The sequence below is a fragment of the Eurosta solidaginis genome, chromosome 5 (genome assembly GCF_040869045.1).
Source record: "Eurosta solidaginis isolate ZX-2024a chromosome 5, ASM4086904v1, whole genome shotgun sequence".
NCBI lineage: Eukaryota > Metazoa > Arthropoda > Insecta > Diptera > Tephritidae > Eurosta > Eurosta solidaginis.
In genome coordinates, this window is record NC_090323.1 from 103,027,921 (window position 1) to 103,055,549 (window position 27,629).

Sequence of the window (27,629 nt, forward strand, 5' to 3'; positions counted from 1 at the left end):
TCGACTATTTAAAAACTAACCCCTGGTAGTGCTAACTTGATGCCTACATAGCACTACCGCCCTAGTAACTTTTGTGTGTGTGGGTGAAAATGAAAAAAAAGTATGCCAATAATTCCCGTTTTTTTACCGTGGAAACGAAAAGTTTACCGTTCGACTTTTTAAAAACTAACCCCTGGTAGTGCTAACTTGATGCCTACATAGCACTACCACCCTAATAACTTTTGAGTGGATGGGTGAAAATGAATAAAAAGTATGCCAATAATTCCCGTTTTTTTACCGTTTCTCACCGTGGAAACGAAAAACTTACCGTTCGACTTTTTTAAAAAATAATCCCTGGTAGTGCTAACTCGATGCCTACATAGCACTACCACCCTAGTAACTTTTGAGTGGATGGGTGAAAATGAAAAAAAGTATGCCAATAACACCCCTTCTTTTTACCCGTTTTTCACCGTGGAAACGAAAAATTTACGATTCGACTTTTTTAAAAATTAACCCGTGGTAGTGCTAACTTGATGCCTACATAGCACTACCACTCTAGTAACTTTTGTGTGGGTGGGTGAAAATGAAACAAAGTATGCCAATAATTCCCGTTTTTTTACCGTTTTTCACCGTGGAAACGAAAAATTTACCGTTCGACTTTTTTAAAAAATAACCCCTGGTAGTGCTAACTTGATGCCTACATAGCACTACCACTCTAGTAACTTTTGTGTGGGTGGGTGAAAATGAAAAAAAAGAATGCCAATAATTCCCGTTTTTTTACCGTGGAAACGAAAAGTTTACCGTACGACTATTTAAAAACTAACTCCTGGTAGTGCTAACTTGATGCCTACATAGCACTACCGCCCTAGTAACTTTTGTGTGTGTGGGTGAAAATGAAAAAAAATATGCCAATAATTCCCATTTTTTTACCGTGGAAACGAAAAGTTTACCGTTCGACTTTTAAAAACTAATCCCTGGTAGTGCTAACTTGATGCCTACATAGCACCTCCGCCCTAGTAACTTTTGTGTGTGTGGGTGAAAATGAAAAAAAAAATATGCCAATAATTCCTGTTTTTTTACAGTTTTTCACCGTGGAAATGAAAAAAAGTATGCCAATAATTCGCGTTTTTTTACCGTGGAAACGAAAAATTTACCGTTCGACTTTTATAAAAAAAACCCTGGTAGTGTTAACTTGATGCCTACATAGCACTACCGCCCTAGTAACTTTTGTGTGTGTGGGTGAAAATGAAAAAAAGTATGCCAATAATTCCCGTTTTTTTACCGTTTCTCACCGTAGAAACGAAAAGTTTACCGTTCGACTTTTTAAAAACTAATCCCTGGTAGTGCTAACTTGATGCCTACATAGCACTACCACCCTAGTAACTTTTGTGTGGGTGGGTGAAAATGAAACAAAGTATGCCAATAATTCCCGTTTTTTACCGTTTTTCACCGTGGAAACGAAAAATTTACCGTTCGACTTTTTTAAAAAATAACCCCTGGTAGTGCTAACTTGATGCCTACATAGCACTACCGCCCTAGTAACTTTTGTGTGTGTGGGTGAAAATGAAAAAAAGTATGCCAATAATTCCCGTTTTTTTACCGTTTCTCACCGTAGAAACGAAAAGTTTACCGTTCGACTTTTTAAAAACTAATCCCTGGTAGTGCTAACTTGATGCCTACATAGCACTACCGTCCTAGTAACTTTTGTGTGTGTGGGTGAAAATGAAAAAAAGTACGCCAATAATTCCCTTTTTTTTACCGTTTCTCACCGTGGAAACGTAAAATTTACCGTTCGGCTGTTTTAAAAAATAACCCCTGGTAGTGCTAACTTGATGCCTACATAGCACTACCACCCTTGTAACTTTTGAGTGGGTGGGTGAAAATGAAAAAAGTATGCCAATAATTCCCGTTTTTTACCGTGGAAAAAAAAATGTACCGTTCGACTTTAAAAAAAAACCCTGGTAGTGTTAACTTGATGCCTACATAGCACTACCGCCCTAGTAACTTTTGAGTGGATGGGTGAAAAGGAATAAAAAGTATGCCAATAATTCCCGTCTTTTTACCGTTTCTCACCGTGGAAACGAAAAATTTACCGTTCGGCTGTTTTAAAAAATAACCCCTGGTAGTGCTAACTTGATGCCTACATAGCACTACCACCCTTGTAACTTTTGAGTGGATGGGTAAAAATGAAAAAAAAAGTATGCCAATAATTCCCGTTTTTTACCATTTTTCACCGTAGAAACGAAAAATTTACCGTTCGACTGTTTTAAAAAATAACACCTGGTAGTGCTAACTTGATGCCTACATAGCACTACCACCCTAGTAACTTTTGAGTGGATGGGTGAAAATGAAAAAAAGTATGCCAATAATTCCCGTTTTTTACCGTGGAAACGAAAAATTTACCGTTCGACTTTTTTAAAAAATAGCCCCTGGTAGTGCTAACTTGATGCCTACATAGCACTACCACCCTAGTAACTTTTGTGTGGGTGGGTGAAAATGAAAAAAAAGTATGCCAATAATTCCCGTTTTTTTTTACCGTTTTTCACCGTGGAAACGAAAAATTAACCGTTCGACTTTTTTAAAAAATAACCCCTGGTAGTGCTAACTTGATGCCTACATAGCACTACCACCCTAGTAACTTTTGTGTGGGTGGGTGAAAATGAAAAAAAAAGTATGCCAATAATTCCCGTTTTTTTTACCGTGGAAACGAAAAATTTACCGTTCGACTTTTTAAAAAAAAACCCTGGTAGTGTTAACTTGATGCCTACATAGCACTACCACCCTAGTAACTTCTGAGTGGATGGGTGAAAATGAAAAAAAGTATGCCAATAATTCCCGTTTTTTTACCGTTTTTCACCGTGGAAACGAAAAATTTACCGTTCGAATTTTTTAAAAAATAGCCCCTGGTAGTGCTAACTTGATGCCTACATAGCATTACCACCCTTGTAACTTTTGAGTGGATGGGTGAAAATGGAAAAAAAAGTATGCCAATAATTCCCGTTTTTTACCGTTTTTCACCGTAGAAACGAAAAATTTACCGTTCGGCTGTTTTAAAAAAAAAACCCCTGGTAGTGCTAACTTGATGCCTACATAGCACTACCGCCCTAGTAACTTTTGTGTGGGTGGGTGAAAATGAAAAAAAGTATGCCAATAATTCCCGTTTTTTACCGTTCTTCACCGTGGAAACGAAAAATTTACCGCTCGACTGTTTTAAAACATAACCCCTGGTAGTGATAACTTGATGCCTATATAGCACTACCACCCTAGTAACTTTTGAGTGGGTGGGTGAAAATGAAAAAAAGTATGCCAATAATTCCCGTTTTTTACCGTTTTTCACCGTGGAAACGAAAAATTTACCGTTCGAATGTTTTAAAAAAGAACCCCTGGTAGTGCTAACTTGATGCCTACATAGCACTACCGCCCTAGTAACTTTTGAGTGGATGGGTGAAAATGAAAAGAAAGTATGCCAATAATTCCCGTTTTTTACTGTTTTGCACCGTTGAAAGGAAAAATTTACCGTTCGACTTTTTTAAAAAATAACCCCTGGTAGTGCTAACTTGATGCCTACATAGCACTACCACCCTAGTAACTTTTGTGTGGGTGGGTGAAAATGAAAAAAAAGTATGCCAATAATTCCCGTTTTTTTACCGTGGAAACGAAAAGTTTACCGTTCGACTATTTAAAAACTAACCCCTGGTAGTGCTAACTTGATGCCTACATAGCACTACCGCCCTAGTAACTTTTGTGTGTGTGGGTGAAAATGAAAAAAAAGTATGCCAATAATTCCCGTTTTTTTACCGTGGAAACGAAAAGTTTACCGTTCGACTTTTTAAAAACTAACCCCTGGTAGTGCTAACTTGATGCCTACATAGCACTACCACCCTAATAACTTTTGAGTGGATGGGTGAAAATGAATAAAAAGTATGCCAATAATTCCCGTTTTTTTACCGTTTCTCACCGTGGAAACGAAAAACTTACCGTTCGACTTTTTTAAAAAATAATCCCTGGTAGTGCTAACTCGATGCCTACATAGCACTACCACCCTAGTAACTTTTGAGTGGATGGGTGAAAATGAAAAAAAGTATGCCAATAACACCCCTTCTTTTTACCCGTTTTTCACCGTGGAAACGAAAAATTTACGATTCGACTTTTTTAAAAATTAACCCGTGGTAGTGCTAACTTGATGCCTACATAGCACTACCACTCTAGTAACTTTTGTGTGGGTGGGTGAAAATGAAACAAAGTATGCCAATAATTCCCGTTTTTTTACCGTTTTTCACCGTGGAAACGAAAAATTTACCGTTCGACTTTTTTAAAAAATAACCCCTGGTAGTGCTAACTTGATGCCTACATAGCACTACCACTCTAGTAACTTTTGTGTGGGTGGGTGAAAATGAAAAAAAAGAATGCCAATAATTCCCGTTTTTTTACCGTGGAAACGAAAAGTTTACCGTACGACTATTTAAAAACTAACTCCTGGTAGTGCTAACTTGATGCCTACATAGCACTACCGCCCTAGTAACTTTTGTGTGTGTGGGTGAAAATGAAAAAAAAATATGCCAATAATTCCCATTTTTTTACCGTGGAAACGAAAAGTTTACCGTTCGACTTTTTAAAAACTAATCCCTGGTAGTGCTAACTTGATGCCTACATAGCACCTCCGCCCTAGTAACTTTTGTGTGTGTGGGTGAAAATGAAAAAAAAAATATGCCAATAATTCCTGTTTTTTTACAGTTTTTCACCGTGGAAATGAAAAAAAGTATGCCAATAATTCGCGTTTTTTTACCGTGGAAACGAAAAATTTACCGTTCGACTTTTTAAAAAAAAACCCTGGTAGTGTTAACTTGATGCCTACATAGCACTACCGCCCTAGTAACTTTTGTGTGTGTGGGTGAAAATGAAAAAAAGTATGCCAATAATTCCCGTTTTTTTACCGTTTCTCACCGTAGAAACGAAAAGTTTACCGTTCGACTTTTTAAAAACTAATCCCTGGTAGTGCTAACTTGATGCCTACATAGCACTACCACCCTAGTAACTTTTGTGTGGGTGGGTGAAAATGAAACAAAGTATGCCAATAATTCCCGTTTTTTACCGTTTTTCACCGTGGAAACGAAAAATTTACCGTTCGACTTTTTTAAAAAATAACCCCTGGTAGTGCTAACTTGATGCCTACATAGCACTACCGCCCTAGTAACTTTTGTGTGTGTGGGTGAAAATGAAAAAAAGTATGCCAATAATTCCCGTTTTTTTACCGTTTCTCACCGTAGAAACGAAAAGTTTACCGTTCGACTTTTTAAAAACTAATCCCTGGTAGTGCTAACTTGATGCCTACATAGCACTACCGTCCTAGTAACTTTTGTGTGTGTGGGTGAAAATGAAAAAAAGTACGCCAATAATTCCCTTTTTTTTACCGTTTCTCACCGTGGAAACGTAAAATTTACCGTTCGGCTGTTTTAAAAAATAACCCCTGGTAGTGCTAACTTGATGCCTACATAGCACTACCACCCTTGTAACTTTTGAGTGGGTGGGTGAAAATGAAAAAAGTATGCCAATAATTCCCGTTTTTTACCGTGGAAAAAAAAATGTACCGTTCGACTTTAAAAAAAAACCCTGGTAGTGTTAACTTGATGCCTACATAGCACTACCGCCCTAGTAACTTTTGAGTGGATGGGTGAAAAGGAATAAAAAGTATGCCAATAATTCCCGTCTTTTTACCGTTTCTCACCGTGGAAACGAAAAATTTACCGTTCGGCTGTTTTAAAAAATAACCCCTGGTAGTGCTAACTTGATGCCTACATAGCACTACCACCCTTGTAACTTTTGAGTGGATGGGTAAAAATGAAAAAAAAAGTATGCCAATAATTCCCGTTTTTTACCATTTTTCACCGTAGAAACGAAAAATTTACCGTTCGACTGTTTTAAAAAATAACACCTGGTAGTGCTAACTTGATGCCTACATAGCACTACCACCCTAGTAACTTTTGAGTGGATGGGTGAAAATGAAAAAAAGTATGCCAATAATTCCCGTTTTTTACCGTGGAAACGAAAAATTTACCGTTCGACTTTTTTAAAAAATAGCCCCTGGTAGTGCTAACTTGATGCCTACATAGCACTACCACCCTAGTAACTTTTGTGTGGGTGGGTGAAAATGAAAAAAAAGTATGCCAATAATTCCCGTTTTTTTTTACCGTTTTTCACCGTGGAAACGAAAAATTAACCGTTCGACTTTTTTAAAAAATAACCCCTGGTAGTGCTAACTTGATGCCTACATAGCACTACCACCCTAGTAACTTTTGTGTGGGTGGGTGAAAATGAAAAAAAAAGTATGCCAATAATTCCCGTTTTTTTACCGTGGAAACGAAAAATTTACCGTTCGACTTTTTAAAAAAAAACCCTGGTAGTGTTAACTTGATGCCTACATAGCACTACCACCCTAGTAACTTCTGAGTGGATGGGTGAAAATGAAAAAAAGTATGCCAATAATTCCCGTTTTTTTACCGTTTTTCACCGTGGAAACGAAAAATTTACCGTTCGAATTTTTTAAAAAATAGCCCCTGGTAGTGCTAACTTGATGCCTACATAGCATTACCACCCTTGTAACTTTTGAGTGGATGGGTGAAAATGGAAAAAAAAGTATGCCAATAATTCCCGTTTTTTACCGTTTTTCACCGTAGAAACGAAAAATTTACCGTTCGGCTGTTTTAAAAAAAAACCCCTGGTAGTGCTAACTTGATGCCTACATAGCACTACCGCCCTAGTAACTTTTGTGTGGGTGGGTGAAAATGAAAAAAAGTATGCCAATAATTCCCGTTTTTTACCGTTCTTCACCGTGGAAACGAAAAATTTACCGCTCGACTGTTTTAAAACATAACCCCTGGTAGTGATAACTTGATGCCTATATAGCACTACCACCCTAGTAACTTTTGAGTGGGTGGGTGAAAATGAAAAAAAGTATGCCAATAATTCCCGTTTTTTACCGTTTTTCACCGTGGAAACGAAAAATTTACCGTTCGAATGTTTTAAAAAAGAACCCCTGGTAGTGCTAACTTGATGCCTACATAGCACTACCGCCCTAGTAACTTTTGAGTGGATGGGTGAAAATGAAAAGAAAGTATGCCAATAATTCCCGTTTTTTACTGTTTTGCACCGTTGAAAGGAAAAATTTACCGTTCGACTTTTTTAAAAAATAACCCCTGGTAGTGCTAACTTGATGCCTACATAGCACTACCATCCTAGTAACTTTTGTGTGGGTGGGTGAAAATGAAAAAAAGCATGCCAATAATTCGCGTTTTTTTTACCGTTTTTCACAGTGGAAACGAAAAATTTACCGTTCGACTTTTTTAAAAAATAACCCCTGGTAGTGCTAACTTGGTGCCTACACAGCACTACCACCCTAGTAACTTTTGTGTGGGTGGGTGAAAATGAAAAAATGTATGCCCATAATTCCCGTTTTTCACCGAGGAAACGAAAAATTTACCGTTCGACTTTTTTAAAAAATAACCCCTGTTAGTGCTAACTTGATGCCTACATAGCACTACCGCCCTAGTAACTTTTGTGTGGGTGGGTGAAAATGAAAAAAAGTATGCCAATAATTCCCGTTCTTTTACCGTTTTTCACCGTGGAAACGAAAAATTTACCGTTCGACTTTTTAAAAAAATAACCCCTGGTAGTGCTAACTTGATGCCTACATGGCACTACCACCCTAGTAACTTTTGTGTGGGTGGGTGAAAATGAAAAAAAAAGTATGCCAATAATTCGCGATTTTTTATCGTTTTTCACCGTGGAAACGAAAAATTTACCGTTCGACTTTTTAAAAAAATAACCCCTGGTAGTGCTAACTTGATGCCTACATAGCACTACCACCCTAGTAACTTTTGTGTGGGTGGGTGACAATGAAAAAAAAGTATGCCAATAATTCCCGTTTTTTTTACCGTGGAAACGAAAAATTTACCGTGCGACTTTAAAAAAAAAAACCCTGGTAGTGTTAACTTGATGCCTACATAGCACTACCACCCTAGTAACTTTTGAGTGGATGGGTGAAAATGAAAAAAGTATGCCAATAATTCCCGTTTTTTACCGTGGAAACGAAAAATTTACCGTTCGACTTTTTTAAAAAATAGGCCCTGGTAGTGCTAACTTGATGCCTACATAGCACTACCACCCTAGTAACTTTTGTGTGGGTGGGTGAAAATGAAAAAAAAGTATGCCAATAATTCCCGTTTTTTGCCGTGGAAACGAAAAATTTACCGCTCTACTTTTTAAAAAATACCCCTGGTAGTGTTAACTTGATGCCTACATAGCACTACCACCCTAGTAACTTTTGTGTGGGTGGGTGAAAATGAAAAAAAAGTATGCCAACAATTCCCGTTTTTTTTACCGTGGAAACGAAAAATTTACCGTTCGACTCTTTAAAAAAACCCCTGGTAGTGTTAGCTTGATGCCTATATAGCACTACCACCCTAGTAACTTTTGAGTGGATGGGTGAAAATGAAAAAGTATGCCAATAATTCCCGTTTTTTTTACCGTTTTTCACCGTGGAAACGAAAAAATTTAACGTTCGACTTTTTTAAAAAATAACCCCTGGTAGTGCTACTTGATGCCTACATAGCACTACCACCCTAGTAACTTTTGTGTGGGTGGGTGAAAATGAAAAAAAGTATGCCAATAATTCCCGTTTTTTACCGTTCTTCACCGTGGAAACGAAAAATTTACCGCTCGACTGTTTTAAAACATAACCCCTGGTAGTGCTAACTTGATGCCTATATAGCACTACCACCCTAGTAACTTTTGAATGGGTGGGTGAAAATGAAAAACAGTATGCCAATAATTCCCGTTTTTTTACCGTTTTCCCCCGTGGAAACGAAAAATTTACCGTTCGAATGTTTTAAAAAATAACCCCTGGTAGTGCTAACTTGATGCCTACATAGCACTACCGCCCTAGTAACTTTTGAGTGGATGGGTGAAAATGAAAAAAAAGTATGCCAATAATTCCCGTTTTTTTTACCGTTTTTCACCGTGGAAACGAAAAATTTACCGTTCGACTTTTTTAAAAAATAACCCCTGGTAGTGCTAACTTGATGCCTACATAGCACTACCACCCTAGTAACTTTTGTGTGGGTGGGTGAAAATGAAAAAAGCATGCCACTAATTCGCGTTTTTTTACCGTTTTTCACAGTGGAAACGAAAAATTTACCGTTCGACTTTTTTTAAAAAATAACCCCTGGTAGTGCTAACTTGGTGCCTACATAGCACTACCACCCTAGTAACTTTTGTGTGGGTGGGTGAAAATGAAAAAAAAGTATGCCAATAATTCCCGTTTTTCTACCGTGGAAACGAAAAATTTACCGTTCTACTTTAAAAAAAAAAACCCTGGTAGTGTTAACTTGATGCCTACATAGCACTACCACCCTAGTAACTTTTGAGTGGATGGGTGAAAATGAAAAAAGTATGCCAATAATTCCCATTTTTTACCGTGGAAACGAAAAATTTACCGTTCGACTTTTTTAAAAAATAGCCCCTGGTAGTGCTAACTTGATGCCTACATAGCACTACCACCCTAGTAACTTTTGTGTGGGTGGGTGAAAATGAAAAAAAGTATGCCAATAATTCCCGTTTTTTGCAGTGGAAACGAAAAATTTACCGTTCTACTTTTTAAAAAATACCCCTGGTAGTGTTAACTTGATGCCTACATAGCACTACCACCCTAGTAACTTTTGTGTGGGTGGGTGAAAATGAAAAAGAAGTATGCCAACAATTCCCGTTTTTTTTTACCGTGGAAACGAAAAATTTACCGTTCGACTTTTTAAAAAAACCCCTGGTAGTGTTAACTTGATGCCTATATAGCACTACCACCCTAGTAACTTTTGAGTGGATGGGTGAAAATGAAAAAAGTATGCCAATAATTCCCGTTTTTTTTACCGTTTTTCACCGTGGAAACGAAAAAATTTAACGTTCGACTTTTTTAAAAAATAACCCCTGGTAGTGCTAACTTGATGCCTACATAGCACTACCACCCTAGTAACTTTTGTGTGGGTGGGTGAAAATGAAAAAAAGTATGCCAATAATTCCCGTTTTTTTACCGTTCTTCACCGTGGAAACGAAAAATTTACCGCTCGACTGTTTTAAAACATAACCCCTGGTAGTGCTAACTTGATGCCTATATAGCATTCCCCCCTAATAACTTTTGAGTGGATGGGTGAAAATGAACAAAAAGTATGCCAATAATTCCCGTTTTTTTACCGTTTTTCACCGTGGACACGAAAAATTTACCGTTCGAATGTTTTAAAAAATAACCCCTGGTAGTGCTAACTTGATGCCTACATAGCACTACCACCCTTGTAACTTTTGAGTGGATGGGTGAAAATGAAAAAAAAAGTATGCCAATAATTCCCGTTTTTTACCATTTTTCACCGTAGAAACGAAAAATTTACCGTTCGACTGTTTTAAAAAATAACTCCTGGTAGTGCTAACTTGATGCCTACATAGCACTACCACCCTAGTAACTTTTGTGTGGGTGGGTGAAAATGAAAAAAAAGTATGCCAATAATTCCCGTTTTTTTTTACCGTGGAAACGAAAAATTTACCGTTCTACTTTTTAAAAAATACCCCTGGTAGTGTTAACTTGATGCCTACATAGCACTACCACCCTAGTAACGCTTCCCAAGGCAGTCGGTTCTATGTACCGGAGCGACTCGGGATTTTTCCCGACCAAGGACTGTCATTTCAGTGTGACCCCATTTAATTTGTTTCGTCCCTCCCACAAATTGTCATCCTCCCAGCAGCTCCTTGCAGCAGGACTGCTACGTATTCTCTTACTCCGGGAAGGTATCGAACCCAATCCGGGTCCGTCTCCTGACCCCGGTCCTGAGAAATGGTTTTGCTGCATTTGCCAGAAAAGAATCTTTTTAGGACGGTCATACTCTGTTCAGTGTGTCTCGTGCAAGGGATGGTTGCATCGGACAGGTTGTTCTGGGCTTGATCCCAAAACCCGACGTCCACCTAAATTTTATTAATCTTTTGTGGCTCCTTGCCATGCCTAAGCGTATCCCCACTACCTTCCAGCAGCTTCGCTGCTCAGCAAGCCACAACAAGTACCCGCTGCTGCTCGCGCCCCACGGGGCCAACAACCCAAACAGCTGATACCACTCATAACTACTACCTTCGTAGTAGAGCTGGTAGCAATGCTGAGCATCAGCCCCTGCCCCCGTCTTCTTCTCCCCCCCCCCCCCCCCCCCCTCTTTTCTGGCAGCAATCGTGCAGGTCAGGGAAACAGACTCTTAGTCCCTGCCTCCGTTTGCACCGTCTGCCAGCACAGAATATATAGGTTTGCGACATCCGCTCAATGCAGCTCCTGCCTTGGGTGGTGCCACTTTCCTAGATGTTCTGGTCTCCGCGACGGCAACCCCTCGACGGGTTTCATCGCGCCATGTTGCCAGGTCGCAAACCCAAATCATCCACCCCAATGCTTGCCCAAGGGCGCCCAGTCCCAAGGCCACAACAGCAATTGCGTCCTGGCCTTCCACAACCTAGGCGTAGTCACCCCTCACTTACCCCTAGAGTGGCGGCGTCACCCCTCATGCACTTCAGAATTCTGCAGTTAAACTGTAATGGACTAACGGCCACCGTGGTGTGATGGTAGCGTGCTCCGCCTATCACACCGTATGCCCTGGGTTCAACTCCCGGGCAAAGCAACATCAAAATTTTAGAAATAAGGTTTTTCAATTAGAAGAAAATTTTTCTAAGCGGGGGTCGCCCCTCGGCAGTGTTTGGCAAGCGCTCCGGGTGTATTTCTGCCATGAAAAGCTCTCAGTGAAAACTCATCTGCCTTGCAGATGCCGTTCGGAGTCGGCATAAAACATGTAGGTCCCGTCCGGCCAATTTGTAGGGGAAAATCAAGAGGAGCACGACGCAAATTGGAAGAGAAGCTCGGCCTTAGATCTCTTCGGAGGTTATCGCGCCTTACATTTATTTTTATATTTTTTAACTGGGAAGATTACGGAGATAGTCGATTTCATGAAGCGGCACAACATCCGCATTGCTGCGATTCAAGAGATTAAACTCACAGCAAGATCTGCATTGCAGACCTGCTCTGGTTATAATATCCACAGGAAAGACCGCGAGTGCGGAAATGGAGGCGGCCTCGCGTTTATTATACACCACTCTGTGCAATATTATATATTTGATCCTGGCATCGACCGCAGTGACAATGTCTTAGAACGTCAAGGCCTATCTGTCCGGTCAGGCGATGCAAATCTAGAAATCATCAACATCTACATCCCTCCTCACCGTGGAAACGAAAAAATTTAACGTTCGACTTTTTTAAAAAATAACCCCTGGTAGTGCTAACTTGATGCCTACATAGCACTACCACCCTAGTAACTTTTGTGTGGGTGGGTGAAAATGAAAAAAAAAGTATGCCAATAATTCCCGTTTTTTTACCGTGGAAACAAAAAATTTACCGTTCGACTTTTTAAAAAAAACCCTGGTAGTGTTAACTTGATGCCTACATAGCACTACCACCCTAGTAACTTCTCGAGTGGATGGGTGAAAATAAAAAAAGTATACCAATAATTCCCGTTTTTTTACCGTTTTTCACCGTGGAAACGAAAAATTTACCGTTCGAATTTTTTAAAAAATAGCCCCTGGTAGTGCTAACTTGATGCCTACATAGCATTACCACCCTTGTAACTTTTGAGTGGATGGGTGAAAATGGAAAAAAAGTATGCCAATAATTCCCGTTTTTTACCGTTTTTCACCGTAGAAACGAAACATTTACCGTTCGGCTGTTTAAAAAAAAAACCCCTGGTAGTGCTAACTTGATGCCTACATAGCACTACCGCCCTAGTAAGTTTTGTGTGGGTGGGTGAAAATGAAAAAAGGTATGCCAATAATTCCCGTTTTTTTACCGTTCTTCACCGTGGAAACGAAAAATTTACCGCTCGACTGTTTTAAAACATAACCCCTGGTAGTGCTAACTTGATGCCTATATAGCACTACCACCCTAGTAACTTTTGAGTGGGTGGGTGAAAATGAAAAAAAGTATGCCAATAATTCCCGTTTTTTTACCGTTTTTCACCGTGGAAACGAAAAATTTACCGTTGGAATGTTTTAAAAAAGAACCCCTGGTAGTGCTAACTTGATGCCTACATAGCACTACCGCCCTAGTAACTTTTGAGTGGATGGGTGAAAATGAAAAAAAAGTATGCCAATAATTCCCGTTTTTTACTGTTTTGCACCGTTGAAAGGAAAAATTTACCGTTCGACTTTTTTAAAAAATAACCCCTGGTAGTGCTAACTTGTTGCCTACATAGCACTACCACCCTAGTAACTTTTGTGTGGGTGGGTGAAAATGAAAAAAAGCATGCCAATAATTCGCGTTTTTTTACCGTTTTTCACAGTGGAAACGAAAAATTTACCGTTCGACTTTTTTTTTAAAAATAACCCCTGGTAGTGCTAACTTGGTGCCTACATAGCACTACCACCCTAGTAACTTTTGTGTGGGTGGGTGAAAATGAAAAAATGTATGCCCATAATTCCCGTTTTTCACCGAGGAAACGAAAAATTTACCGTTCGACTTTTTTAAAAAATAACCCCTGTTAGTGCTAACTTGATGCCTACATAGCACTACCGCCCTAGTAACTTTTGTGTGGGTGGGTGAAAATGAAAAAAGTATGCCAATAATTCCCGTTTTTTTACCGTTTTTCACCGTGGAAACGAAAAATTTACCGTTCGACTTTTTAAAAAAATAACCCCTGGTAGTGCTAACTTGATGCCTACATAGCACTACCACCCTAGTAACTTTTGTGTGGGTGGGTGAAAATGAAAAAAAGTATCCCAATAATTCGCGTTTTTTTACCGTTTTTCACCGTGGAAACGAAAAATTTACCGTTCGACTTTTTAAAAAAATAACCCCTGGTAGTGCCAACTTGATGCCTACATAGCACTACCGCCCTAGTAACTTTTGTGTGGGTGGGTGAAAATGAAAAAAAAAGTATGCCAATAATTCGCGATTTTTTATCGTTTTTCACCGTGGAAACGAAAAATTTACCGTTCGACTTTTTAAAAAAATAACCCCTTGTAGTGCTAACTTGATGCCTACATAGCACTACCACCCTAGTAACTTTTGTGTGGGTGGGTGAAAATGAAAAAAAAGTATGCCAATAATTCCCGTTTTTTTGCCGTGGAAACAAAAAATTTACCGTTCTACTTTTTAAAAAATACCCCTGGTAGTGTTAACTTGATGCCTACATAGCACTACCACCCTAGTAACTTTTGTGTGGGTGGGTGAAAATAAAAAAAAAGTATGCCAACAATTCCCGTTTTTTCACCGTGGAAACGAAAAATTTACCGTTCGACTTTTTAAAAAAACCCCTGGTAGTGTTAACTTAATGCCTATATAGCACTACCACCCTAGTAACTTTTGAGTGGATGGGTGAAAATGAAAAAAGTATGCCAATAATTCCCGTTTTTTTTACCGTTTTTCACCGTGGAAACGAAAAAATTTAACGTTCGACTTTTTTAAAAAATAACCCCTGGTAGTGCTAACTTTATGCCTACATAGCACTACCACCCTAGTAACTTTTGTGTGGGTGGGTGAAAATGAAAAAAGTATGCCAATAATTCCCATTTTTTTTCCGTTCTTCACCGTGGAAACGAAAAATTTACCGCTCGACTGTTTTAAAACATAACCCCTTGTAGTGCTAACTTGATGCCTATATAGCACTACCACCCTAGTAACTTTTGAATGGGTGGGTGAAAATGAAAAAAAGTATGCCAATAATTCCCTTTTTTTTACCGTTTCTCACCGTGGAAACGAAACATTTACCGTTCGTCTTTTTTAAAAAATAACCCCTGATAGTGCTAACTTGATGCCTACATAGCACTTCCACCCTAGTAACTTTTGAGTGGATGGGTGAAAATGAAAAAAAGCATGCCAATAATTCGCGTTTTTTTACCGTTTTTTACCGTTTTTCACCGTGGAAACGAAAAATTTACCGTTCGAATTTTTTAAAAAATAGCCCCTGGTAGTGCTAACTTGATGCCTACATAGCACTACCACCCTAGTAACTTTTGTGTGGGTGGGTGAAAATGAAAAAAAAAGTATGCCAATAATTCCCGTTTTTTTTACCGTGGAAACGAAAAATTTACCGTTCTACTTTTTAAAAAATACTCCTGGTAGTGTTAACTTGATGCCTACATAGCACTACCACCCTAGTAACTTTTGTGTGGGTGGGTGTAAATGAAAAAAAAGTATGCCAACAATTCCCGTTTTTTTACCGTGGAAACGAAAAATTTACCGTTCGACTTTTTTTTAAAAAATAACCCCTGGTAGTGCTAACTTGGTGCCTACATAGCACTACCACCCTAGTAACTTTTGTGTGGGTGGGTGAAAATGAAAAAATGTATGCCCATAATACCCTTTTTTCACCGAGGAAATGAAAAATTTACCGTTCGTCTTTTTTAAAAAATAACCCCTGGTAGTGCTAACTTGATGCCTACATAGCACTACCACCCTAGTAACTTCTGAGTGGATGGGTGAAAATGAAAAAAAGTATGCCAATAATTCCCGTTTTTTTACCGTTTTTCACCGTGGAAACGAAAAATTTACCGTTCGAATTTTTTAAAAAATAGCCCCTGGTAGTGCTAACTTGATGCCTACATAGCATTACCACCCTTATAACTTTTGAGTGGATGGGTGAAAATGGAAAAAAAAGTATGCCAATAATTCCCGTTTTTTACCGTTTTTCACCGTAGAAACGAAAAATTTACCGTTCGACTGTTTTAAAAAAAACCCCTGGTAGTGCTAACTTGATGCCTACATAGTGAAAATGAAAAAAGTATGCCAATAATTCCCGTTTTTTTTCCGTTCTTCACCGTGGAAACGAAAAATTTACCGCTCGACTGTTTTAAAACATAACCCCTGGTAGTGCTAACTTGATGCCTATATAGCACTACCACCCTAGTAACTTTTGAGTGGGTGGGTGAAAATGAAAAAAAGTATGCCAATAATTCCAGTTTTTTTTACCGTTTTTCACCGTGGAAACAAAAAATTTACCGTTCGAATGTTTTAAAAAATAACCCCTGGTAGTGCTAACTTGATGCCTACATAGCACTACCACCCTAGTAACTTTTGAGTGGGTGGGTGAAAATAAAAAAAAGTATGCCAATAATTCCCGTTTTTTTTACCGTTTTTCACCCTGGAAACGAAAAATTTACCGTTCGAATGTTTTAAAAAATAACCCCTGGTAGTGCTAACTTGATGCCTACATAGCACTACCGCCCTAGTAACTTTTGAGTGGATGGGTGAAAATGAAAAAAAAGTATGCCAATAATTCCCGTTTTTTACTGTTTTGCACCGTGGAAAGGAAAAATTCACCGTTCGACTTTTTTAAAAAATAACCCCTGGTAGTGCTAACTTGATGCCTACATAGCACTACCACCCTAGTAACTTTTGTGTGGGTGGGTGAAAATAAAAAAAAGCATGCCAATAATTCGCGTTTTTTTACCGTTTTTCACAGTGGAAACGAAAAATTTACCGTTCGACTTTTTTTAAAAAATAACCCCTGGTAGTGCTAACTTGGTGCCTACGTAGCACTACCACCCTAGTAACTTTTGTGTGGGTGGGTGAAAATGAAAAAAAGTATGCCCATAATTCCCGTTTTTCACCGAGGAAACGAAAAATTTACCGTTCGACTTTTTTAAAAAATAACCCCTGTTAGTGCTAACTTGATGCCTACATAGCACTACCACCCTAGTAACTTTTGTGTGGGTGGGTGAAAATGAAAAAAAAAGTATGCCAATAATTCGCGTTTTTTTACCGTTTTTCACCGTGGAAACGAAAAATTTACCGTTCGACTTTTTAAAAAAATAACCCCTGGTAGTGCTAACTTGATGCCTACATAGCACTACCACCCTAGTAACTTTTGTGTGGGTGGGTGAAAATGAAAAAAAAGTATGCCAATAATTCCCGTTTTTTTACCGTGGAAACGAAAAATTTACCGTTCGACTTACAAAAAAAAAACCCCTGGTAGTGTTAACTTGATGCCTACATAGCACTACCACCCTAGTAACTTTTGAGTGGATGGGTGAAAATGAAAAAAAGTATGCCAATAATTCCCGTTTTTTACCGTGGAAACGAAAAATTTACCGTTCGAATTTTTTAAAAAATAGCCCCTGGTAGTGTTAACTTGATGCCTACATAGCACTACCACCCTAGTAACTTTGTGTGGGTGGGTGAAAATGAAAAAAAAGTATGCCAATAATTCCCGTTTATTTACCGTGGAAACGAAAAATTTACCGTTCTACTTTTTAAAAAAATACCCCTGGTAGTGTTAACTTGATGCCTACATAGCCTACTGGGTGGGTGAAAATGAAAAAAAAGTATGCCAACAATTCCCGTTTTTTTACCGTGGAAACGAAAAATTTACCGTTCGACTTTTAAAAAAAACCCCTGGTAGTGTTAACTTGATGCCTATATAGCACTAGCACCCTAGTAACTTTTGAGTGGATGGGTGAAAATGAAAATTATGCCAATAATTCCCGTTTTTTTTACCGTTTTTCACCGTGGAAACGAAAAAATTTAACGTTCAACTTTTTTAAAAAATAACCCCTGGTAGTGCTAACTTGATGCCTACATACCACTACCGCCCTAGTAACTTTTGAGTGGATGGGTGAAAATGAAAAAAAAGTATGCCAATAATTCCCGTTTTTTACTGTCTTGCACCGTGGAAAGGAAAAATTTACCGTTCGACTTTTTTAAAAAATAACCCCTGGTAGTGCTAACTTGATGCCTACATAGCACTACCACCCTAGTAACTTTTGTGTGGGTGGGTGAAAATGAAAAAAAGCATGCCAATAATTCGCGTTTTTTTACCGTTTTTCACAGTGGAAACGAAAAATTTACCGTTCGACTTTTTTTAAAAAATAACCCCTGGTAGTGCTAACTTGGTGCCTACATAGCACTACCGCCCTAGTAACTTTTGTGTGGGTGGGTGAAAATGAAAAAAAGTATGCCCATAATTCCCGTTTTTCACCGAGGAAACGAAAAATTTACCGTTCGACTTTTCTAAAAAATAACCCATGTTAGTGCTAACTTGATGCCTACATAGCACTACCACCCTAGTAACTTTTGTGTGGGTGGTTGAAAATGAAAAAAAAAGTATGCCAATAATTCGCGTTTTTTTACCGTTTTTCACCGTGGAAACGAAAATTTTACCGTTCGACTTTTTTAAAAAATAACCCCTGGTAGTGCTAACTTGATGCCTACATAGCACTACCGCCCTAGTAACTTTTGTGTGTGTGGGTGAAAATGAAAAAAAAAATATGCCAATAATTCCCGTTTTTTTTTACAGTTTTTCGCCGTGGAAACGAAAAATTTACCGTTCGGTTGTTTTAAAAAATAGCCCCTGGTAGTGCTAACTAGATGCCCATATAGCACTACCATCCTAGCAACTTTTGAGTGGGTGGGTGAAAATGAAAAAAAGTATGCCAATAATTCCCGTTTTTTTGCCGTTTTTCACCGTGGAAACGAAAAATTTACCGTTAGAATGTTTTAAAAAATAACCCCTGGTGGTGCTAACTTGATGCCTGCATAGCACTACCGCCCTAGTAACTTTTGAGTGGATGGGTGAAAATAAAAAAAAAGTATGCCAATAATTCCCGTTTTTTTACCGTTTCTCACCGTGGAAACGAAAAATGTACCGTTCGACTTTTTTAAAAAAAATAACCCCTGGTAGTGCTAACTTGATGTCTACACAGCACTACCACCCTAGTAACTTTTGTGTGGGTGGGTAAAAATGAAAAAAGTGCCAATAATTCCCGCTTTTTACCGTTTTTCACCGTGGAAATGAAAAATTTACCGTTCGACTTTTTTAAAAAATAACAAAATAACCCCTGGTAGTGCTAACTTGATGCCTACATAGCACTACCACTCTAGTAAATTTTGTGTGGGTGGGTGAAAATGAAAAAAAGTATGCCAATAAGTCCCTTTTTTACCGTTTTTCACCGTGGAAACGAAAAATTTACCGTTCGACTTTTTTAAAAAATAACCCCTGGTAGTGCTAACTTGATGCCTACATAGCACTACCACCCTAGTAACTTTTGAGTGGATGGGTGAAAATGAATAAAAAGTATGCCAATAATTCCCGTTTTCTTTTTACCGTTTTTCACCGTGGAAACGAAAAATTTACCGTTCGACTTTTTCGAACACAACAGGCCGAATCGTTAAAAACCTCTTTATAGAGAAAACTTATTTATCGAATTAAACAATGTCGAAAAAAGAAAAATGGGCAAAAATGTCGAAATTGGTATACCTAAAGCAAAACTCTAAAAATAAAATTGTAAGGCAGTGTTTTATTATTATGGTTGTAAATTATGACAGCATCAAAAAGAACTAGTAAAATGAATGGTGGGAGTTAAGACGGCAACAAATATAAAATATCAGTTTCCAAATCACATAACGTAATTTTTGGAAATAGTATTCATACTATACATAGATAATAAAAAATACAAAAAAAAAAAAGATTAAGGAGTTATACTCAACTCACAAAAATTTATCAACCTTCGAAAATTGTTTGCCAAAATTTATAGCTTATTATAAATATTTGGTTCACTATACACGGTTTATTCATCCATACATGCACATTAGCAGCACGTTGAATTTTTTGGTTACAAGAGAAAATTGCTTTTATTCATTTCTGATTAAAGACACAAATTACATAACATATTTTCGGATCTAAACAAACTAAATATATTTCAAACTTACATTTTGACAACCATAAATATATGGAAGTATCTAGAGTTACAAATATATTTAGGACCCTTTAGCAAAGCGAAGTAGAATATGCTAAATTTCTCAAAACTTAATTTTTGTATACTCTGTGTTTTTATGAAGAATATTTCGAATGCGTTCTTTTCTTTTTTGATATACTTTTTTAGTATTCAACAGATGGCGCAACGCGTCTGATGATGAAGGCTTAGCACCCTTCGAAAGGGATCTATATGCACAGCTACGGCAGGTTGTCTGAAAAATTTTCTACTTACTATTCCAAGGTTAGGTTAGGTTGAAGTGGCCGGTCCATGAGGACCTCACATAGACTGAATAAGTCCGTAGTGTTACCAGAAGTTTGTTTTAACCACCAAACTGAAAACCCCTATCAAAAACCAGGACCTATGTTATAAAATAACTCCGTCCTCTTGGCAAATACTAGAAGCTTCCTAGGATTTAAGCCACTTGCCGCTTCTAGATCTGACAGCTGTATCACTCCTAATAGCTGGAGTCTTAGCCTGGCAAGCGCAAGGCAAGAGCACAGAACGTGCTCGATCGTTTCCACCTCCAGCCCGCGCTTCCTACATCTGATATCACTGACCAAGCCTAATTTAAAGGCATGTGACGCCAGAAGGCAGTGTCCAGTCAGAATACCCGTCATGAGTCCACAGTCCTCTCTTTTTAATGATAGAAGCAACTTTGTTAGTCTAAGATTTTAAGACCTGCACATAATCTTCGACACTTTAAAGCCCCGCGCTTGAACCTACGCCTTTCCCGCTTGGTCGATCATGTGCACCTTTCGCCTTCGCTTAATTTCGCCAAGTCTAATTGAGACGTCTACAAGCTTCAAGGGATGCGTCCTTTTTAGCTAGTTCATCCGCTTTTTGATTCCCATCTATTCCCATATGCCCTGGGACCCAATATAGATGTATGCTTCTCCCTGTCGCGATTATCTCCAGGGACTGCTTACACTCTAACACGCATTTAGATGCTGTGCTATGCGAGATTATTGCCTTAATTGCTGCTTGACTGTCAATATAAAAGTTAACACGATTGCAGCTTGGGCTATTTACTCCAGGGTTTCTACTGCTTTGGTTACGGCTACTATTTCCGCTTGGAAAACGCTACAGTAATCCGGCAGCCTGTAGGATCTGTTTATTTCCGGATCAGCACAGTATACCGCAGACCCTACTCCTTCCACTACTTTGGAACCATTTGTGTACACATGTATCGCCTCGTCCGCCATTTGAGCACCGTTGCGCCAACCGTCCACCTCTATTGTGGCCTTAAGATCGCCCTCGAAGCGGAGATAGGGAATCAGGTAGTCTGTTCGTCTTGTGATTGATGACGCTATACTACTATGGCCATATGGTCGGCGCTCAAGCTGCCCCGAGGCACCGAGCCTGGTTGAAGTTTTTAAGGCCATGTTCTTTGCTACCAGGTCTACAGGTGGAACGTGCAGAATGGCATACAGTGCAGCTGTCGGGGTTGTTTTCAGGGCTCCCGTAATGCTAAGCATTGATAGTCTGCATACCCCCTCTAATTTTTTGAGGTAAGTTACTTTTTGTGTGGCTTTCTACCAAACAAGAACTCCATAGTATAGGATAGGGCTTACAATCGCTGTAAAAACACAATGAGAAAGAGAGGGCGATAAGCCCCACGTACAACCCAGCATTTTTTTACATGCATAAAGTGCCGTTGAAGCTTTCTTCACCCTCTCTTCCACGTTGAGCTTCCATGACAGCTTACTGTCTAGGATGATTCCTAGATACTTCGTGCAAGGTTTCTCCTGTAGAGTCACCCCTCCTAACTTAGGCCTGATCCAGTTTGGGACCTTGTACCTCTTTGTAAACAAGACCATATCCGTCTTATCCGCGTTGACTTTCAACCCGACATTTGATGCCCAGGTATGAATATCCCGAAGCGCCCGATCCATCAAAGAGCTAATCGTTGGAAGGCACTTTCCACTTATGACAATTGCAACGTCATCCGCGTAAGCCGTACGTTTTACGGGTCCCTCATCAAATCGCCTGAGCAGTTGGTTGATGACCAGTGTCCACAGCAGAGATGATAGCACCCCTCCCTGCGGCGTTCCCCTGCCCACTGATTCCGTGGCCTCGTAGAATCCCCATTGTGATGTAATCTTCCTGCAATTTAACATGCAACCGATCCATCTCGTTAAGGCTGGATGTACTCTAATGTAATTAAGACCATCCATAATCGCCCATTTAGAAACATTATTGAAAGCCCCGGCAATGTCTAAGAAGACTCCTAGAGCATATTCCTTATATTATAGGGCTTTCTCTATCCTTATTACCACCCTATGCAATGCGGTGTCTACCAACTTGCCTTTGGTGTAAGCATGTTGTGTGAGAGCAGCTTTTCATCCACGTTGGACTTTATGTACACATCTATCAGCCTCTCAAGGGTTTTGAGCAGAAATGATGTTAAGCTAATGGGTCTATAATCTTTGCGATATACGTGACCGATCTTCCCGCCTTTGGTAGGAAAGCTATACGAACAGTTCCCCAAGAGTGCGGTACATGATTCAGTCTTGTGCACCCATCGAATATTATTTTAAGCCATTCCACGACCGCCCTACATGAAACTTGTAGCATGGCCGGGAATATACCATCTGGGCCCGGCGATTTAAACTTAGAAAACGTCTTCACTGCCTATTCGATCTTGGTATCGGTCACCAAGCCCGGCGCTACCCGCTCCGTGATCGAAGTGTGAGTGCTGTCTGCAGGCTCTTCTAAATCATCTCCCGATGGGAAATGTGTATCGAGAAGCACCTCAAGGGATTCCTCACTATTACGTGAGCATTCCCCGTTCTCTTTCTTTATTAGTCCCTGGACTATATTTCCCCTTACTAGGACTTTTCTCAACAGTGCTGTTTCGCTGGAGCAGTCATGTCCGTACAGAAACTTTTCCATGAGATTCTCTTCGCCTTGGAAATTTCAAGCTTGTAGATCCTCAGTAGATCCCTGTACTCGTCCCGACACGCTTCGCTTTCCGCGGTCTTTGCTAGCTTAAACATTTCTTTTACCTGTCTTCTTAGAAGACTCAGCTCATTGCTCCACCATGGCGGCTTTGCTTTTCCTCTGAATTTTCTTAGAGGGCAAGCTTTGTTATACGCAGTCATAAGCGTCCTTGTTAGGAATTCATTAGACTCCTCCCTTTGGTTGTCCCAGTTTCGTTTCTACCTGTTTCTGGAATTTAGTCCAGTTTGTTGACCTAGGGTTTCTAAAGGTTCCTCCCTTCTCTACCCTCTTTAGGGGGATGCTGAAGCTGATAAACGCATGGTCCTAGAAGGATGGTCTATCAAAAACCATCAAATCATACCTTGATATATCACGTTCAGAGCTCAGTGTAATATCCAAAACATTGCTGGATGTTGGACCAATGTATGTATTTCCCCTGTTGGCTATCTGCAAATTGGTTTGCATGATGTAACAAAATAGAGATTCATCTCTCTCGTTCGTATCTGCTCCTCCCCACGCATTTTGGTGCACATTTGCATCCGCGCCTATGACCAACCGCCCTTTGCGCCCTTCGTCCTGTACTAGCCTCTTGCACTCTATCGCTGGAACCTCCGCAGCATGGGCCATGTAGCAGGATGCCAGGATAAGAGCCTGCTTATTCCTTTGCTGAACGGCCATCACTGCGAAGTCCTCAGTAGTGTAATTAGGCAGCATATATGAATGCAGCTGTTTCCTTACCATTACTACAGCTCGCGCCCGTCCTTCCGTTTGCGCATAGTAAACGCCAAATCCGCGCGCGCTAAGTCCAGAAACCTTTCCTCCCGATGAGAGCCACGGCTCCTGGATCAGCGCCACGTCAAACGAACCCTCCTCAAGGGTTAGGAGGAGTTCGCTCGACGCCACTTTACTGCGGTTTATCTGTAGGACTCGCAGCACCATTGGGCTGTTTGTCCCCCTCCAGCACCTTCGTCGTAGCGTCGTCGTCCTTCCCTTGCCCGTTTGGTTTAGAGTGTTCGAAGCCCCCTTCAGCCTCTTGTAACTGTTGTGCCGCGTTTTCCTCTGTGCGACTCACAGCACAATCTGGCTGTTGGTCCTCTTCTAACACCTTCGCGGTGACTTCGCCTACCTCCACCTGTCTTTTTTCGCTAAGGCTTTTGAAGTCCTTTTCGACTTCGCCCACTTCCAGCGTGTTAGGATTTTTATCCTCGGGACTTCTTTTCCTGAGTCGCATATCAATTTTGCCTGTACCAAAGGACATTTTTGCAAGCTGCGTGTACAATATATCCTCCGCCTGCTTATTTATTTGGAAGATGTAGAACTGACCTTCCTCCGTAGGCCGAGATACAGTAAGTACCTTGCAATCCTGTGTCGGTATGTTCGGATTCTGATTCTGCAGAAGTCGCAGTGTATCCTCCGACTTCTTCACGCTTGGTATCCATACCTTAACTTTTGGTACCGTGGGGATTTGCGCTTTATCCACCACCTCAAACCGAGCGTTCGTGCCTTGCCTTTGGAGGTTTGGAACCACTTCCTCGAGCCACCGCAAGCTCGCGATGTTGTCGCACGCTATCATCTTTACACCATTATACCATCCCCCCGATTCAAAAGTTGGAAGGGGCTTACTTGGTTGTTCTCGCATCATCTTAAGCATTAAGCTAATATGATCCCTTTCTACAGATCTCCAGCTTTCAGCAGTCATTTGTCCGAAAGGACTGCTACGATCAACCAGCGCCACAGTCAGTGACTGCTTTCCCACACCACTTATCTTCTCGGGAAAATCCGGAATCTTAGTGTTAACTCCCTTTGGCACCATTTAGCACCTCCGAGAAAGCCGGAGTCTTAGCGTTTTCTCCATAGTTGCTACTTCGCTATTGAGGCCCATCTGTCTTACAGCTTTGGGCCTACTTGTCTTGTCTATGCGACTACCCTGCCTCGCGGCTCTGGTACTGGGTCCTTTCTGCCTCTTGAAAGCAGGCTTGCCGCCTTCCGCCGAACGTTGCCTCTTCATTCTGCCATTCGACGCTTCTTCCTCCGAGTACCGGTTGCAGAAACGAGGGTTTCTCGCAGCAAACCTTTTGAACTGCCTTCGACCTACTTCTACAGCCTCATGGGCCCATTCCAAGCGCTCGATCTCCACTTCTGTTGTTTCGACCACTGCTCCCAGGCGTTGGACAATTCTTAATGCTGCACGGTACTGCGAGAGAGCTCTTTTACTTCCTCTGCTCCGTACCCTTCTCCACTCTTCTATTCCGTTTTCATTTGTGTGCTTTTCCAACACGGAGTTCATTGAATCAGCACTACTCTCGGTCCCCGAGTCCCACTCATTGCTTAATGCGTATTTGTCGTCCCTGGCTTGTGACTCAGTCCTCCTCTTATCATCCTCCTTATTACAATTTGGTAATGAGTCCTTCATCTTGGTTGTACGACCACCTGCCCGATAAGGCGGGCTCAGCAGTCCAGTATTATATACGGGGAAAGAACCGTCAGCCACAGCAGCGCCCCTTACTGTGGTAAGGCCATCAATACTTCCCGAGGTGACCCGGTATCGGGAAGGCTCCGTTCGAATACCCCCTAGCTGCAAATCGTCCAATAGGCACGGCCCGCATAACACCCTGGATTAGGGGGTTGGCAGTTCTTGGTCACCGACATCTCGCCGCACTCCTATGAGGCGAAGCGGCGTAGATGCCAGTCCTAAACAGCTCCGCCTCATAGTCGGGCGCTATGGAGATCGGCTAAGTCCTCACACCAACAACAAGATGCCTACCCTAGTGAGGGTTCTATCCCAAAAACAAAATTAAATTTTTCAATTATAGAAAAATAAAAAAAACAATAATCATTACAAAAAAATATTGTTCTGGCCTTGACCTCGTTTCGAACCTTGAATACTTTATCAATAGGCCGATAAAACAAAAACAATTGTTAATAAACCATGAGCACTTGGGAAATGTCAAACAAAGTAATTGACATTAAACAAATCCAACATTATCAGTGTCTTGCAACAGATGGCGCAACGCTGAATAAATATAGTTGGTAAGAAGGAATAGAAGTAGCAATTTTTCAGTCAAACAAACCACCGCTGTATAGCTAAATGCTTAGCGCAGCGTGCTTAAAGCGTACTGATGATGAAGGCTTAGCACCCTTCGGAATGGATATATATCTGCGCAGCTTTGGCAGGTTGTTTGAAAAATTTTCTACTTACTATTCCAAAAACAAAATAAAAATTTTCAATTATAGAAAAATTAAAAAAATAATAATCATTACAAAAAATTATTGTTCTGGCCTTGAGCTCGTTTCGAACCTTGAATACTTTATCAATAGGCCGATAAAATAAAACAATTGTTATACTTTTTTAGGTTTTGGTGCATCTTCAGTACAAATTAAGCTGATTTTATTGAGAAAAGCTGATGATTTGTTGTGCATATTTAGGTTTACCGTTAGCTCGCATATATTTAGTTAGAGTATTTACATGAATAACCGTGTGCAAAGCAAAAAAAAATTACTTCCTACGAAACAATACATGTATACAAAACATGTCGAAACAATGTAATAAATGATGTGTAAAATTCGCTTGAATTTGACACATCATTCATTACATTGTTTCGACATTTTTTCTTCGGCATTTTATTTTTCGATATTTTAATTTACAACATTTTTGGCTTTCGACATTTTCTGTTCCGACATTTATTTTTCTCATTGTACAAGTATAGTTTTTGTTCATGCTTACAACCGTAATAATAAAACACTGCCTTAAAATTTTGTTTTTGGAGTTTTGGTTAAAGTATACCAATTTCGACTTTTTTCGGCCATTTTCGGTCATTTTTTTCTTTTTTCGACATTTTTTCATTCGATAAAAAGGTTTTCTGTATAAAGAGGTTTTTAACGATTCGGCCTTTTGTGTTTCGACAATTTTTTTTTCGACATATCATACGGTCCCGAATGCAACTCAATTCGCAGTAGAGAAGAATGTCAAATGAAGAGAACATTTTTATTGATCTCGATTAACTGAAATCTTTCTGTGCCAAGGCGTTGCTTGAAATTATCTAGAAGAATTAATAAGCTAATGGGATAACACCTCCTGGTACTGAATTCGCCTTGGATATATGTTATATTTTGTCAATCAAATAATAGTTTAAATGTTCCAACTTTTTATATATACCCTAAATTTCCAGTCGTAGTTTTTATTGGAAAACTTCGCGTTTTCAAAGCCGTCTTCGCCGCCTTGCAACTGCATTGTACCGGAAAATGGAAAAAGAAATATTTTAGATATCATCTGAAACCATTAAAAATACAGTCACAACCTATTTACACTAGTAGGGAGCAGACTAAAAAAACATTGTATTCTTACTGAGATCAGTATAAGACATTTATTGGTATCAAGGGCAGCCCTAAACCGCCGACCTTAACTTGATATAATCGTGGTAAATAAGAAATAAATGTTCCCCAAACTTAAAAGGGATACATGATAAATAAAACCTTACTATAGTCCATAGAGTTGGGTATTATTTTTAAGGAAACTGGATTTTCTTTGAAAAATTAGAACACTGATAAAACTAAGTAGTTTCAAAAATAAAAAGCAATTTTTGTCCTTTCAAAGAACCCGCTTTCAAAGAACACGCTTTCAAGATTTTGCATACTACCTTTTAATCTTTCCTACACATTGGAAGAAAGTGACATCTGCCAAATGAATTTTAGAAGAAAATATTTTAATGGCTGATATAAGCTTCCGGGCTGGCCGACATACTACCTAGCAGTCACCGTGTTACAAAAAAAAACTTTGAAAAAGTATTTTTATATTTCTGTCGAATTACGAGAGCAAAGATGTTAGAAGTAGACAAACAGCTTAATGATGCTGCATGTTTTACAAATAAACATAAAACTCTTCGAGAAGCGAGGTAAAAACG

The 27,629-nt window shown here is 39.7% G+C and overlaps 1 protein-coding gene across 7 annotated transcripts in view; it reads right to left on the reverse strand.

The window, feature by feature from the left end:
- The window catches only part of Prps (phosphoribosyl pyrophosphate synthetase), a 614,635-nt gene that overhangs the window by 384,321 nt on the left and 202,685 nt on the right, over positions 1-27,629 (reverse strand). For 5 of the 7 annotated variants that reach the window (XM_067756580.1, XM_067756577.1, XM_067756582.1 and 2 more), the window contains exon 3: positions 26,885-26,953. The exons of the other annotated variants lie outside the window; for them this stretch is intronic. In XM_067756580.1, the coding sequence (XP_067612681.1) occupies positions 26,885-26,953 (69 nt within the window). The remainder of the gene's footprint in view (positions 1-26,884; positions 26,954-27,629) is intronic. 7 annotated transcript variants of the gene reach the window in all.